Consider the following 16,885-nt stretch of genomic DNA (forward strand, 5'->3'; position numbering starts at 1 on the left):
AAGCCGAGAGCAAGAATGAAGATCGTCCATTTGGATAGACTGGCTCCGTACCATGCGGACACCGGAACGAAAGCTGTTCGGGACGAACAGAACTAAGAAGGGGGTAATGTTATAACCGTGCTACCGAACGCACTAGATTCTAGCGTATTCTAGAATGTTCTAGTGACTGGAACGTTCTAGAGTATGCTGGAATCGGACCATCGGGAAGAATCTAGAAACGACGCTTGCGAAGAGTATATAAGCGCACGTCGCAAGATATTTGTGATTGGTGATATTCGTGATTGGTGATATTCGTGATTGGGATATTCGTGATTAGTGATATTCGTGATTAGTGATATTCGTGATTAGTGATATTCGTGATTAGTGAAATTCGTGATTTTGTGAATAGCGATTCGGTGAATTATTTAAAGCGATATTTGAATTGTTTGTTGACGTTGTCATAGCGATAGATTTTGAAAGATTTAAAAGTTAATTGTTGCGTTAGTGCGAATTTACTGGAAATAAACGATTAGTTGATTTCTTCTGTAAATAAAGTTTAATAACTAATAATAGTTGATTTCTTCTGTAAATAAAGTTTAATAACTAATAATAGTTGATTTCTTCTGTAAATAAAGTTTAATAACTGTTTGGAGTATTTTATTCAATCGAAGATTTGAACCCGTCGCATCGTAAACCGGTTACGACAGCGAGTATTATAACAATACGATATCCTTACATTTTGTTTCTTGAAACTATTTTTTTAAATTTTATGTTGTGTAACAGAGTGCTTTTCAAAGTGGTGGTCCGCAGACCGTGCGGCGAGCTCCCAAAATTTTTTAAAATATTCAAAATAAAAAAAAAATTTGACCAGCAACACAAAAAAAATTTCATTAATTAGTACTAGTGAGATAAGAATAGAAATGAGAGGGCTAGAGCCAGAATGATCTCTGCAACTAATGAAATTCATTGTTCTAAATTGGCGAAATAAGTATATATGTGAGGGTGGTCAGCTGTTTAAAAAAACATGGTTAAAGTGTGAGATAAGTTTGAAAGTGAGCAAGAAATAGTATTAGCATTAGCACCTGAGTGTAAGTTGACGCATTGTTGCATTCAACGGGAAAGTTTAGCGGCGAAAAAAATGTCCGACGGATTGAACAGCGTTCTTAGCGAAGTAGTCAAAATAGTTAATTATATAAAAGCAAATGCTTTAAATTCTAGACTTTTTGCTAAACTATGTGATGAAATGTGAGCTGATCACAAACATCTCCTGCTACATACTGAAGTTCGTTGGTTATCCAGGGGGAAAGTTCTTTTTCGTGTGTTTGAACTGAAAAATGAGCTGACCGAATTTTTTAATGTTAAAAAACCACACTGATTAGAGTTGTTTAAAAATAATTATGGCTGGCAAAATTGGCCTATTTGTCAGACATATTTGCATTGTTAAATGAACTTAATCTTTCAATGCAAGGGAAAAAGACAAATGTTTTCACAATGGCAGATAAAATTGACGGACAGAAAAGAAAATTAAAAACATGGATAAATAGATCAGAAAGAAAATGTTTTGAAATGTTTTTTAATTTAGCTACAGTTATTGAAGAAGCAAGAGATGGGTTTGACGGGTTTGACATAAAAACAATTAAAGCTGCCGTTGTTCAACACTTGACAGGCTTATCTGAACATTTTGAGTTTTATTTTCCTACAAAAGATGATCTGCCGCAATTTGGATAAGCATTAGGCCGGAATACACAGAGCTCACCGAAAAAGCTATAAAAACTCTTCTCCCCTTCCTTTCTACTTATTTGCGCAAAATCGGGTTTTCATGTATGGCTGTGATTAAGACAAAATTCAGAAACTCTTTGGAAGTTTCTTCACCACTACATGTTGCTTTGCCTTTATTTGCCTTGACGTACTCAAAAAGAAAACAAGCTCATTCTTCACACTAATTTTTATTTCATTTTATTTACATTTTGTTTCAAATATCGAAGTAATTGTAATTATTATTTATTTTTAATAAACATTGTAGCCAAAAGATTCCATGCTTCTAAAATTAACAAAGTCAGTAGCATGCCCATTAAAATCTGTACCGGTCCACGGAACAAAAAAGTTTGAAAAGCACTGGTGTAATGTAACACATTATGAATTACTATAACAAAAATAAATATTTTTAATATTTGATAAAAACTGCCTTAATAAAATTAATAGTTAATCAATCAATCTTTGTTTGCATCCAGGGTCCCGGTTTACCGAGGTAGGATGTTGTTTTCTTTGCCATCAACTTTTTGCGCCAAATTAGACGATCAGTTAAATTTAATAGTTAATATGTTGCTAATTTCTTAGGAGAAACGTTTTGCTATTATATTGCTACTAACAACTAACTATACTTATGAATATAAATATAACAATCATCATAAAAATAAATAAATTATGATTTTCTTTTCTACATAAGACAATACTTAACTTTCATTATTGATTATTTCATTTATTGTTGCTGTTTATCTTTTCAGGGTAGGCCAATGCATGTTGTCTTAATAATTAATGTTAATCTTAAATTCTTAATCCTTTTAACTTTATTATACTATTATTAATTATATAGTCAAAAAAAATGAATAATAATTAACTACAAATTCGTCAACCAGAACGAAATAATAGTAATTTGATTTAAATTAAAAATTTATCTCAAAAATAAATAAATGAATAAAAAAACTAAAACATGAAAACAATACAACAAACAATGATTGCGTGCCTCCGTTGTTTTAACTAGAAATACAACTTTGGTTTGTTAAAAAAACGTAACTTAAAATACAAATGCCATACCACCAAAATTCTCTGAAACTTCGTTTATTTATTTATCTTCCTATCGTAATTATTATTAATACTAACTTTACGATGCAATACAAACACAAGCGCTAAATTCGAAACATGTTCTTGAATTTAGCCACGATGTCAATAAAACGCTGCAAGCCTTCCTTATATTCCTTCATGGATATATATATATCCATGTATTCCTTATATTCTTTAGTATTTTCTATGTACATATATAAATATTAATATATATATATATATTTATTCATAAACTTAGGATACACCAAATGCATAAATTCAAATCTATGGGGCATCCTATATCAAAATTCATCTTCGACTTAGATGATTCATTCAATCGGCTTACATTTTTATCATTTTTAAATAATAACTATGAAAAAAACTGCAGGTACGGTCGACCTAAATTGTTCTGGGCTTGACACGCTCTCTTTGTTAAGCCACTGACCGCAACACTTTCTCAAAAGTTTCCAGCAATAAAATATTGCCTGCATCGAAAGCATATGATAGACATCTGAAACTATCGTCAATATTGCTGCCATTGAACTTTGTAAAATGGAAAATTTTTGTTTGTGTTGACAAGTTGTTGGCGAATAACAAATGTTTCAATGGTTTTTATTTCTTCTTTGACCCTATCTCAGAGTTCTTTACCTATTTTTAAGCCATTTCAAATATTTATAAAAGGCCTTGAATATCAATACTTTGACAAATTTTTGATATAAAAATGAACATTTTTTCTAGAGTTTCCTACGCTACAATTTTTTTGTAATTTTTTATTAGTATTTCTCAAAGGTATAAAAAGACATGCAGTATATATAACTAGACTTTATATGACAGATCGAGTAAAATGCTTTTTGAAATCTATTAACAACATTAAGTCGTTTGTCTGACTTGTTTTCATCTATAAGCTTAACATCAGATTTTACTGAATTATGCTTGTGTGTGTAGTACGGTTGTTTTTTCGAGATGGTAAACATACCTAATCATACATTTAGTTAGACTTTTGTAAATTATTAAATTTTTTATATTGCCATTTTTGCAAATTAACCAGAATTAATTTGCACTATTGCTTTGAAATTTTTAGCGTTTTACATGATTTCTACGAATTTAAAAAAATTCTCTAAGTAAATCTGGTTTTCCTGTTCTTATCAGTTCAATTTTTGAAATTTATTCTTATTCTGCGTTATTGCTGTTTTTAGTTATTTTATTGCCAATTTTATTTTTTAATGATTATATTGCTTTTTTCTATATTGACCGTTTTATTACTTTGGCTTGAGAAGAATGTTATACATAAAGCAAAACGCAGAACACGTATGCTTGAACAAATCTGTCAACAGCGAAAAACGGTTTCAACCTCCGTTATTGTCAAAAATGCATTTAAATTTAAGCATAAAGTGTTCGGGATAACAAAAATTACTTTCAATCAATCACCATGGCACAGTTAAAAATCTGAAAATGCATCCTTTAACGAAGTTACAATTACATGGCATTGAAAACAGATGTTAATAGTGACAACAGATAAAGGCTTTGACCATTTAAATATAATTTCTAGGAATGAACATATGCATGTTATTTAGTCATCTTTAAATAAATCATTTTGCTTGGAACCCTTTCTAACACTCATTGTAAAAATTTTTTTAGACATGTTGTTACCGTTTCTCCATAGCTAAATTAATAATTGCTTAAAAACCTCAATGATGCTACTTTCACAGAAACAAGTAATCATAAAAGAGTTATCGAAAAATATACCTTATTCTGGAGTCTGATGTAATGAGGTCGGTTTCGAATCTGCCTTTCATGTCTGGAATTATTGAAAAGATCGTCGTTTTGATTATCTTAACAAAAAAATTTTGATCCAAAGTTTCAGTCGGGGCTTTGACTCATTTTCTCAGACATTTAACATCATGTCTGTTAAATGATGTCTCTAACATCAGACATTTCTGATGCCATTGGTTTAGGCGTTATTAGATTGTTTTAATAAAGCACCCGTCAATTTTGTAGTATCAAATTGACGCTTTGCAATAGTTTAAATAGTATTTGCCAAACAGAACACGGACTATATTTGTCTCTTTTTGTTGTTTATCGGGAATCTGAATTAGTTAAAACAGTTTTAGTTTGGAGTGTTTCGCAAAAAATGTGACAAAATCAATAGCATAATAATAACCTTTTTAATTAAATTTTTTGTCGGAATTGAAAATGTTTGATATAAATTATTTGAACAAAACACAGAATATGATCAACAAATGTTGGTGAATCATTAAAATGTTACACCTAGGTTTTTAATGCTGTCAACAAATCGTAATGAATGAGCACCAATTTTATATTCAAAATTAATGTCAGACTTAATACACCCAAATCATCACACTTTATTTTAGGCAGTTTCACATGACATTTTGCACAAAACATATCCAAGTTGTGTGACCCATTTGTAACATTACTCTACTGTCGCGTCCTGCTATTTATAAGATGAGACGAAAAATTAACTCGAATCGAATTTATTAAAAGTTTTAGTTTTTTTTTTAATTTCTATAATTATTATTTATGGCATTTCAGTTCAATAATTTCATAAATCTTTCTATTTTGTATTAAAATTATTTAAATCAACATTTCTAAGCCAAGCGTAAACAAATGTTTATGCTGCACAACATTATGCAAGTGCCACACACAAGTACGGAAAATAAATTCAAGCACCCCGGCTGAAGTTATTGATTTTTTAGACGCACATAACATGATGGTGTTTTTCCATTTGATGCTAATTTTTGTCGCGGCAAAATGTGAATTAGAATTGCACATTGTTTGCGGACTAAAAAGTTATATAAGGTGTCCTCTCCAGTACAATCCATTGCAAGCTGTCATTGTCTGGAGCAAAAATTTGTCACCCATTAGTAACAGCAGCATTAAAAATCGAGTTTACGTTAACGAAAATGGCTATTTGGTGTTTAATCCTGTCGTTCAGGAGGACACTGACGTGTATTCATGTCTACCTTACCTACCAAATTACGTCAACTTGCAAATAGTAACCATAATATTGAAAGTAGATGGTAATGCAGTGTTTTAAAATAATTGCTTTAAATTATAATTTCATTGTTGTTAATGAACTTTTAATTCAATTACATACAATTTACACGTTAGATATTCCGGAATTTGTGTTGAGACCCTTACCAAAATATCACAAGTATTTTGGAGAATCAGTAACTTTGCCATGTTATGCAACTGGAAATCCACAACCTTTCATATATTGGAGAAAAGTAATTTAACGTTTGTTTTTTGAAACTATTAAAATTCTAATGAATTACTTTGCTTTTAAATTACAAAAGACAGATTCAACATTTCCCTCAACCACAAAAACATTGTTTGACGGCAGCAACCTAACAATAGCACATTTGACTAAAGAGGAAGAAGGCTACTACGAGTGTTATGCCACAAACTTTTACAGCACCATCGTATCGTCCACTTACTTGATTGTCCAAGGTATGGCACAAAATAGTATTGCATTGCAATTATATTTGAAAATTTTTATCAATTTAAATTTTAGAGCAAATTGTAAACCAGCCATACAATGTAAGAAGTGTATCAACTTCTGGTTCAATGACGCTCACCTGGTCACCACCACATATGGAAGATGGCCTCATCTATAACTACAAAGTTTGGTAAGGTGGTTGCGTTGTATTGTTATTACATAATGTATATATTTGTGTACATATAGCATTTATACAATATGAAATTACACGCTTAGTATGAAATGCAACTACCAGTCTGTCATTATTAAAAATTCTGCTGAATTCAGCTAAATAGTTTTTTTAGGTAAAAATTAATAATAATAATATTATTATTAAACTCAATTTTTATACTTATTTCAATTTTTCCTTGTGCCCGAGCATGCGGCAAGCATTGCATATTTCGTATTTAACATTTAAATTAGATTAGATTTCCTTTTATTTTATTTCACTTCATTTTATTTCATGTTTTTTCTGGAATTAAGCCTTCAAAAAATTTCTGCAGACGCTGGCGATGATGATGAAAAAATTTTTGTTTCAGTCTAAAAGAAGCAAGCTTAGGCAACTGGCTGTACTTCACAGATCTACCGGAGTTCACAACCTCATTAACGATATATAACTTGAAACCTTCGGCTGACTATGAAATTGTTATTGCCACAACGAGAAATAATTTAACGGTTTACAGTTCAACATTATACGTGCATACTCAAAGTATGTACCAGTTTATTTCAAAAACTTGTAACAAAGTAAAACTAATGAGTATTATTGAAATTATTTTTTCAGATATGTCACCTCAACAAGCAAAGCGTCTTGAATCAAAAAAAGTAAAATCCGAAAAAAAGAAGGTGGTAGAATAATCAAGAACAATATATACGTATGTATGTATGTATTTATATATATATAATTTTTACAAATCAACTTTCAAAGACGTTATGTTACGAGGTGTATATTGATTATTATTTTTTTTACTTATGATCAAAATCACATCTCAAAAAATGACTTCAATCAAATTCAATTAAAATACAAATGGTGTCAAATGAAATCCCTTTTGAAATGATTTTTAAATCACAATACCGGTGGTTAGACACGTTACATGTTAACAGTTGAGTGCGTTAGGTTTTTGGCTTTTGAATATAAAAAAATGCCTTGAATGCAAATTGATAAAGGCGTTACAGACATGTGTGATATTAATGTTTATAACATTATCGAATATATTGTTGTCGGAGTCAGTCGGAATCAAAGATTTTTGCCGGAGTCGGAATTTTTTGAGGGGCCCGAGTTGAAGTCGGATATTTTTCACCCGACTCCAAAACCCTGGTAATAACGGTAGCGTTCAAAGTCATTGTGTGATGACATTTTTTATTAACCATCTTCAAGTTTGTCGATTGTAGAATTATTGTTTACCAAAGCTCTTGATATGCTAAAAATATCAGAAAAGATAAATAAAAAAGATAATTATAGCAATTATATTACGAATATTGTAAAATATCAGTATATCCAAAAAAAATATTTGTCGTTGTCATCAAAGATAGTCGATGACACTCAATTAATATTTTCGAAACGGTTACTAAATCTGGAATAATATCAACACGTCATGACTATGTATGAGAAAAAACGCAGCCTCTCCAAGCATCGCCTCGTTACAGTAATTGCGTTTCAGAGTTTCGATTTCGCAAACCATTCAAATTGTTGGCAATTGTTTGCCCTTTGATGAAAATTCACCCTTTGATGAAAATTCAGACCATAACGCCTAAGAGCTTACTTGATTAGGAGCAGCATCGTTTAAAATTGAAAATGGTTGCACGCCGCATTTGGTAGGATCTATTACTAGTATTAAAGATGGTTGCATATCGCTAGACACATATACCTTATGAAAAACAGAAGTTTGAAAAATCATTTTTAGAACATCAATACAATTTTTTAAAATTCTCAACACCCTCAGAAGTCGGTTAAAAAATATTCGATTCCAAATCCGACCATTCCAAAAATGTCGACATGAACTTAGCAAAAACCTCCGACGCACGGAACCTTATCGGTTTTGCTTTGCACCCATAAACAAATACTTCATGAATAGTTCCAGAATGTTTTTTATTTCATTCAGTTCAACGCAGTATTATTATTGTTATTTTGTTTATCATTTAGTTTGGGCGAAGGACTTCCATGTCTTTGCTTATTTATTTCTACATTCATGCTTACGTTTACATTTTATTACCATTGGTGCCTTGCATCAACAGGATTTGTAATTTTTTGTGGTTTGTTGACGGCCTTGCCCGTTGTATGAGAAAAATTCAAAGCAACTAAATGTTTTGTAGGTGTCCTTGGAGCGAAGACAGATAGGTAATGAAACAGAATGAAAAAATGATGAGCAGAGGCCGGATCTGCAGAGTTATTAAGAAGACTTAGTTACTTAAAAAGATGCTCAAAACGTGTCGCAAAAGCACTTGCAGTTAATTTGCTTTTTTTATTTTTCTCCCACTATCCTTTTCACTTGTGGATATTGAGCGAATTTGTTTTTCATTGAAGTGATAAGCTAAGAGAACAACGATTTCGAGACGGTAAGGTCAACACTTGAGACAAGTTAAAATGGAACAATTTTTAGTTAGCAATATATTTGAAAACAATGAATATCCTTTACTGTATTTCTGAAACAATTTTTTTGTTCTTTTCTGATATAAAAGGAACTGTTCCTGGTTTGCTGTGTAGTCTTTTGTTGGTCTCCCTGTTTAATAAAATGTTTTTGTTCGAACTTATCTTGTAAATATTTTAATTTATAAATTAATAATTTTTATAATGATGAACTTAGCAAGAATGTTATATAATAGAAAAATATAATGAAATTTTATCATATTTGTTTAGTGAATACGATCTAAAAATTTACAAAGAAACCAGGTTTCGCAACCACGAATGATATATGATACCAATCAAATTTGCGGTAATCGATCAACAGCTACAAATCCATCAAAAATAAAAACACAAAATCTAAAAAAGTGACGGTGTTAAATAAACTGACTTTCTCTTCAGTGAATCGTGAATGATTCTGTGTTCCTGAGCTGCTGTGTACACGTGGCGAGGTACGTGCCGATGTCTCGCTATCCTTTTAACTTGTGGATGTTGGGCAAACTTGTTCTTTAGAGCTTGCGAATAACAAAAAGCTTCTTTTTCCCTCGGCTTTAGCTTTAAATTATCAACGTAGAAACGTTAAAAAGCAGACACTGCACTGGATATTTTGAAAATAGTAACAACCAAACAAGTGATATGTATTGAAAAGGCAACATCACTGACACCAACAACAATGATTGCAATGAAATATGTAGTAACTGACACTGCATCAATATTTACACTTTTTTATATTTTGCCTTCTCGAAGCAAAAGCAAATGCTTATAATGCAAATGAGAAAAAACATTCCTCAAATGAACATAGTTGTCAGCGTTAGCTCATTATCATTTGAATTAACTTTTAAATATTTTCCCCGCAATTGGCCATAACGATATTCAAAACGTGATTTTTTTACCAGTCCGTTAAACATTCAGCCGTTAGATTAGCACTAGCCTGTCATAATTTCCGTGGTTCATGAGAGACAAGAGACAGCATTGTAATAAAAATATGAAGTTTAAAATAAAATGAAATTCACTTCAACTAACCACTCCGAGCTTTTCTGAAGCATTAGCTTTCCAAACCCTGATGACCATATCATCAGAGGCAGAATAAATGAAGCGACTGTCCAGTGACCACTTGACGCAGGAAACCCTCTGCATTCTCTTCGTGTGGTAGACATCTCTGCCGTTTGCCGTTCAAAATTTATGGTAATAAAAATAAGTTTGAACATTTTAAGAAGCAACATTTTTTGAAAATGTAAAAAAAGTAAAACAGTGAAATAAAAAAGAATTGAGGAAAGAAAGGAGCAAGGTGACGAACCTGCTGTGTCCCCCCTTCGACGGAAAGATTCTGATGGTTTTGTCGTAACTGCCTGATACAAACTCTTCACCGGTCGGTGAAAAATCCAAATCCATCACTTTATTTAATCAAATAATGAATTATAATTTTATTAATTATAAAACTATGAAATAATAACTTTGCTTTGAAGCATATAATAAGAATATTGAAAAACCTGCAGAGATGTGATCTTTGTGAATGACCACAGGCACGTTCATTTTCCTCATATCAAATGTGTACAAGCTGCAATGAATTTCGTTACTCTAAATGATAAATTGAAACAACTGGCTGAGACATTATCATCACAAATCATCTTTTTATAGTGAGTTAATTGTGAGCTAACTGCCCAAGTTGCAGTAAAATATCAAACAACCAAAAATTGAAATATGAAAATTAAAATTAAATGCTCAAGTGATTTCAAAAAGTCGTTTTATCGTTTGAACTCAAGCTCCTTATATTTCCAATGAATTATATAAGCCAATTTTTTTTTCTTTACGCAACTCTGACAAAAGTAGAATTGTTACCAAACTCAGCAACATATTAAAACTTTCATATACAAGCAGAGGAATTGCATCAAGGTGTATGATAGTTTTTGATTTGAACACAGAAGATTTGAATCGGTCAGTACGTAGTAACAACGTGGAAAACGGTGTTGGCAAAGCCTAGGTTAAATAAATTTGTTTCCAGATTAATGAGAAGGTTGAAAAAAAATATCAAGTTACTTGTAATCTTCATTGGCTGCGGTGAAAAACAAAGGTTTCAACGGATTCCATACGGCTGCATTGCTGTTCATCTTCATGACAACCTTTAACAACATGTCAATATAAATTAACTAATATTTTTAAACAATTTATTCAAATTTCAATCTCAGTGTTCAAAAATTTAACAAAAGTTAGTGAAAAATTGCGTACTTCAATTAGGCACTCCACATTCAAGTTAATTTTAAAATGTTTAATGTTTGCATCTTAAAAATATCGAATCCACCGTTAATCATTTTTAAAAGTTGCGATTCTGATAATAACAGATATGAGTAGTGAAAGTTTAATTATCATATCTACAAAGGTTGTTAAAAAATGTTATTTGTAATTCAGAAGATTTCAAATAGAACAAAACTTTAGTTTTGTAAGAAAATAAAAAGAATGACTACATATGTACTGCAATTGATATATCTGGATGCTTATTTATATTATATTGATTTGGACCAAATATAACTTTCAAGACAGCCATGATCGTTGTTATCATTGGGAAATGAAAAATTTGATCCATTAAAACAGCCATTGGCCATCAACGTCATCGATTATACCCAAGAAAAGGAATTTTGAACTAACTCGCGATTTAAACTATTTTCCCTTTGAACATTTATAAAACGTAAGCGTTTAATGTTAGAAATTTGAAAAACCAAAATTTAACTGATTGATTTAATTATTTATTACCTTCCTTATGACAAACGGGTGCCTGATGTCAAACAGTGCCACACTTCTGTCCGTCAACGTTGAAAGTAGGTAGTTTGTCTGCGGGAGAACGTGAGTGATTCAAGTCATGGAAAAAATTGAAATATAAGAAAAAATAAAAAGACAAAATAAAATCAAAACTTGATTTAATGAAACAAAAAATATGTAATGCTCTAAGAAAAAACTGTAAAATAACGTAGTCTTAAAATTCGGAGCCATTATTTGCAGATGGGAATGAACTTAAATTTCATTATAAACAATGAATAACATAACAAGTAAATATTGCCTGAAACGACACTGTCAAACAATGTTTCTAGAAGAAGAGAAAGTTTAACTCATTAGGCTGATTCTGATCTACTTTTATGAAATACAGGTGTTTATGAAAGATTAACAAAGTTGACAGATATCAAGCTCTTGTTTTATCTTGACTCAAATCTGAAAAACCTTAATAAATAAAGAATTCACCCATATATACACACCAAATTAAAACGTCTAAGAAAGCAGATAAAAATGATGAAATAACACCAACTTCTGATTGGTTGAATTTAATGGAAACGGAAGTGTTGTTGTCCTTGTACGTTCGTACTGGTTCAACTTTCTCCTCATCCCAGACGTCTATTTGTTGTCCACATGTTGAGAACACGTCCTGCTTTCTGTGGTGATCCATGCCAGTGTATAATGTCTGTGGTGCATAAACGTTATAAGATAAGATTCATAGGATTTATGAAAACTGGGTTTTCACTAAAAGTTTGAGACAAATTCGGTTCAGGTAAATACTTATGACATATTCCATATGCTTTTATATGATTGTGTGAAGAGTCATAGCAAAGGAAAAAGCTTTAAGACTGTATGTAACTTCCTAGGCTGACAAAATATGTTGTTGACAGAATATCAGTCATATGACGGACAGAACAACATACAAATTGTTTAGATTCTTAGTTTCTTTAAAGCCAAACTAAATTACAAAAAATTTAAGTGGACGTATTTAAAAATTTTAATTTAGATTCCGAACTGCTGAGTATCAACTTCAGGTTTGCCCCAAGGACTCGAATCTGACAACCTCAATAAATACAACGTCATTATAATTTTCAAAAATGAAATGAATTCTAACCTTGCCGATGATAGTGACTGCAGGATCATCTGCTTGATTTTCAAAAAGATCTGCCAGCGACCATTGCTTAATGACTTTATCGTCCCCACACTGGATAATGCAATGTTTGTTGAACACTTATTAAAACTTAAAATATGATATATAACATCGTTATCATTAGTCTGCACAGCATTCAATCTATGCACAGCTTTAAAAAAGCTGGATGACTAACCATTCTGACTTGATTAAATTGCAATTGAGAGCAGACATTAACAAGCTGAATTCATTTAGACAATAGATTGGATAAAAAATGAACAAATTATTGTCACTGAATAAAACAACCTGTAAAACAATAAGTAATACACTGCATATAAACTTAGCCAATAAGAGGCTGGCAGTCCTATATCTAAAGATTAAAATTTTATAGGATATAAAAAAAATTAATGATGAACAACTGAAAAAGTTATTCTGTATGAAAAATAGCTTAATACAATCTTGAACAAACCAATGTAGTTTGTTTGATGGCCAGTATTTTTACATTTTAAACAACTATAGAAGTCAAACTCCATCAAAAACCTTTTATTAAAGTAAAAATTAATAATAAATTCATTTTAAATTATTTAAAAATTTGATTAGTAGGTCAAAATGCCAGCCAAATAAATGAAGCACCAACCGATAACATAGTTTCTGATTTTGTATTGAAGCAGATTCCTCTCACAAAACCCACGTGAGCTGTCAGAGATTTCAAACATTTTCTTTCACCAATATTCCAGATTCTAATCTGGGAAACAAATTTCAACCATTAAGTAAAGGCAATATGCTATTAAATTATAAAATTAAATTATGAAATTGTAACTAAATTATAAAATTGTGATTAAATTGTAAATAAACTTGATATGTGTAAGTAAATTGTACCATAAAGCATGGCAGCAAAACAATTTGTAATATTTTAAACTGTATTAAGGATAAAATATTTAAAAAATTTCAAGCAGCAAGAATAAAATTTAAATCCTAAATAATGCGATCTTCTTAGAGCTCTGGTGGGAAGAGTTTATAGAAGAAATCAAAAAGTGCGCTAACTTCACCATCACAGCTACCAGAATATGCAGTTGAAAGATGTTGTGGGTGTTTGGAGAGGCAGCTGATGCCATCTCTGTGTTCGTCAAAGGAACCTAAAAAAGGTTTAGCAAAAACCCTTTCCAATTTGACGGCATTGAGAACTCTGGTATATTCTCGTGTAACTTCAAAAGGATGCAAAGATTGTTTGTAATTCCTGGGAACTGTTTTGAACGATAAAGTTTAATTTGATTTATAGAATCTTTTGATTGAAAATTTTAACCATTCCAAATTTGTGAAATGATTGAAAATTTTGTTAAAAAGGGAGGCCCTAACCCTAACCCTGTTATTTATTGTTATTATTATTCGAAAATTTGTATAGCGCTAATTACAAACAAAATGTTTCTCAAAAGCACTGGCAAAAAAAAAAAAAAAAAAACAGTTGAATTGCTACGATAAACCAAATCTTAAAATCTTATAATGAAAACAAAAATGATTTCAATAATTTCTTGAACAATTTTTCTGTCAGTTCGGGCTGTCTTAGATGACTTGGTAGACTATTCCAAACGGCTGGTCCACATACTGAAAAACCTCTCTCAGCCATTTTCAAGTTGGTTTGGGACACACATAATAAGTTGCTATCATCAGACCTTAAGCAGACATTTTTAAAAGACAGTTGTTTCGGTGCATGCATTTCTTTTAAATAAACTGGCGCCATTCCCTTCATACATTTGAACATGATTGTTGATATTTTGAACAAAATTCTTTTTTGACCATCAACCAGTGCAGTTCTCTGAATATCGGGGTGACAAGGTCAAACTTTTTCGCACCAACCATGATCTTAGCTGCCCGATTCTGAATTGACTGAAGCACAGATAACAATTTTTCAGACAAACCATAAAATAGGCTGTTGCAGTAATCCAGTCTAGAATGAATAAACGAACGCACTAAACTTTGAATAACATCTTTGGTTAAGCTTTTGCGGATTATTTTTAATTTTCGCAGTTGTAGAGTTGCAGTACCAGATAAAAACTTGATGTGTTCAGTCATTGCCAGTCTAGAATCAAAAATGACACCCAAGTTTGTAGCTTTGGGAATGAAGTTTATATCTGAGCCCTCAATGATAACTGAATTAATTTTAATTCTAGACAGCTGTTGCCAAGTTCCAACCAGAAGAATTTGCGTCTTACTTTGATTGAGCTTAAGACGATTATTTGCCATCCATTTCTCGATCTCGACCAAACATTTAACAAAACGATCAACTGCAAGATGAAAGTTGCTATAGGACTCTGTGGCGAATAGCTGAATATCATCTGCAAATGCAAATGTTAACCACTCCATAAGCCATTGATTGTTATCAAAACAGAAATTTACTCATATTTTAACTTTTTTTTATTTAATGTTCACTATTTCAACTATTTGACAAGTAATGATCTAAAAAACTTACCTAATTAAATTATTTTCAATTTGATATAAATAAATAATCAAGTGCTAGATAATTCAAAATGGACGAGTTAATTTATTAAAAGTACATTATGATTGTTTGTAAACATGGACGATAAACATGAACAGAGGAGTACCTATCTCCCGTTTTACCGATTGATCACTATTCAAATTTTTTTTTTCAAATTTTTTGTCCACTATTATTTTTTCGATAAATAAATAATAAATATCTGTTTGTTTATGATCTTATTCAGTTTTAGCACTGTATTTAATTTAGGACCTTAAACTTTAGCACGAGTAGTATTAATTAATTTGGGACTCTAAACTAAAGGATCGCCTGGGCTATGTATTCTCATTCTGTTGGTCGAAGAGTCTGAAGAGCTCCTGGATCAGACATGTGTGGTGGTTCAACAAGCTCCCTCAGTATAAATAACATAATTTATGGTTACCTTTATGAATGTCTTTTTTAGTTTCCCTCAAAGCATCCTCCAAATTACGAGATAACATCTTGACCTTCATATTTCAGTTCGTTTTTAAACTGATTTAACAAAAACGAAATAACGAGTTGGCGATAAATAAAAACAGATAATGCAAGCAAAAGGCTTAGAAAAAAAACTTGTAAAAGTAAATTTATGGAAAGTTAAACAATTTGTCTTTAACCAAAGATATATATAATCCAGAAACCATGAATGTAGATGTAGAACCAATATATCTAGAATATAACATATTATATATATATAACATCACATATATTCTATAAATAAAATGTAAAATAACATCCCCCAATGATACACCACTTCTTGTTTCAAACTATGGAAAATTCACAAACATCCAGTTATTGAAATTTTTTTGGACTAACAGAGCTGAGGGGATAACAAGCTACAACAAAACAACAACACACGTTTAGACGACATTTTCCCCGAGATCGGGGGTTGCCGTTTGGCTACCTATGATGAAACTTCTGTCATCATAAGTAATTTATTTGGCTAATTTTTACGCAGGACGCCCTTCCTTACGCAATCACAGTTATAAGCGGTGGGCCTAGCCTTTGATGATCCAACATCACTCACAAGGCAGTGAGGGTCAGTTTAATGTCATAACCAGGACAATGAGGGGATAACAAGCTAGCTGATGAATATTGTTTTCATTATTTTTTTGGACTGATTGATTTTGTTTGATTCATTATTTTGTTACTTCATCATTAGTCCTGTTAACCATTTGAGTAGTTTAGGGCAGTGTGTCGGAGTCGGATGATAAATAAGGGATGGTGGGGTACGTTGAGACATGGGGTACAGTGAGAAAAATGAAATAATTGTTGAGCGGTACATAATTTTTTCTTTAGAGTTAACCTAATCTGTACTTTAGTAGAACCGGTAGTTAACAATATAATTTTCTGCGATGAAAATCGTGAGTTGCGTTTTTTAATTCTAATTTTTGATTTTTTGGTAGATTTGTAGACATGTTAATATTTGGTTTGAAATGTAATTGTTCAATTATTTGTAATGATACTGTGATCACTCCTACATAAAAGTTTGATGTTTCAATAAGGAATTTGTTAATATAGAAGCCAAATTTTTATTCCAATTTGTTTTGGCACTACGTCGAATAATTATGTCAA

The 16,885-nt window shown here is 31.3% G+C and overlaps 2 protein-coding genes across 2 annotated transcripts; one reads left to right on the plus strand and one right to left on the minus strand.

Moving 5' to 3' along the window:
- Nucleotides 1-5,527: 5,527 nt before the first annotated feature.
- Nucleotides 5,528-7,614, plus strand: HELRODRAFT_158819 (hypothetical protein; the record flags this gene model as incomplete). The annotated part of the gene is made up of 6 exons (XM_009010795.1): nucleotides 5,528-5,837; nucleotides 5,929-6,044; nucleotides 6,114-6,267; nucleotides 6,332-6,446; nucleotides 6,835-7,004; nucleotides 7,460-7,614. The coding sequence occupies 6 exons, from the start codon at nucleotides 5,528-5,530 to the stop codon at nucleotides 7,612-7,614; spliced, it is 1,020 nt and encodes a 339-aa protein (XP_009009043.1).
- A 1,310-nt stretch (nucleotides 7,615-8,924) lies between these two features.
- On the minus strand, nucleotides 8,925-15,786 carry HELRODRAFT_63203 (hypothetical protein; the record flags this gene model as incomplete). Its single annotated transcript, XM_009010796.1, has 12 exons — nucleotides 8,925-9,012; nucleotides 9,304-9,467; nucleotides 9,936-10,071; nucleotides 10,210-10,306; nucleotides 10,403-10,470; nucleotides 10,950-11,032; nucleotides 11,661-11,738; nucleotides 12,208-12,360; nucleotides 12,790-12,879; nucleotides 13,442-13,549; nucleotides 13,849-14,048; nucleotides 15,717-15,786. 12 exons carry the CDS (start codon nucleotides 15,784-15,786, stop codon nucleotides 8,925-8,927), a joined length of 1,335 nt encoding a protein of 444 aa, XP_009009044.1.
- Between the last annotated feature and the right edge of the window lie 1,099 nt (nucleotides 15,787-16,885).

Source organism: Helobdella robusta (genome assembly GCF_000326865.2).
Source record: "Helobdella robusta unplaced genomic scaffold HELROscaffold_1, whole genome shotgun sequence".
In the NCBI taxonomy this organism is placed as follows: Eukaryota; Metazoa; Annelida; class Clitellata; order Rhynchobdellida; family Glossiphoniidae; genus Helobdella; species Helobdella robusta.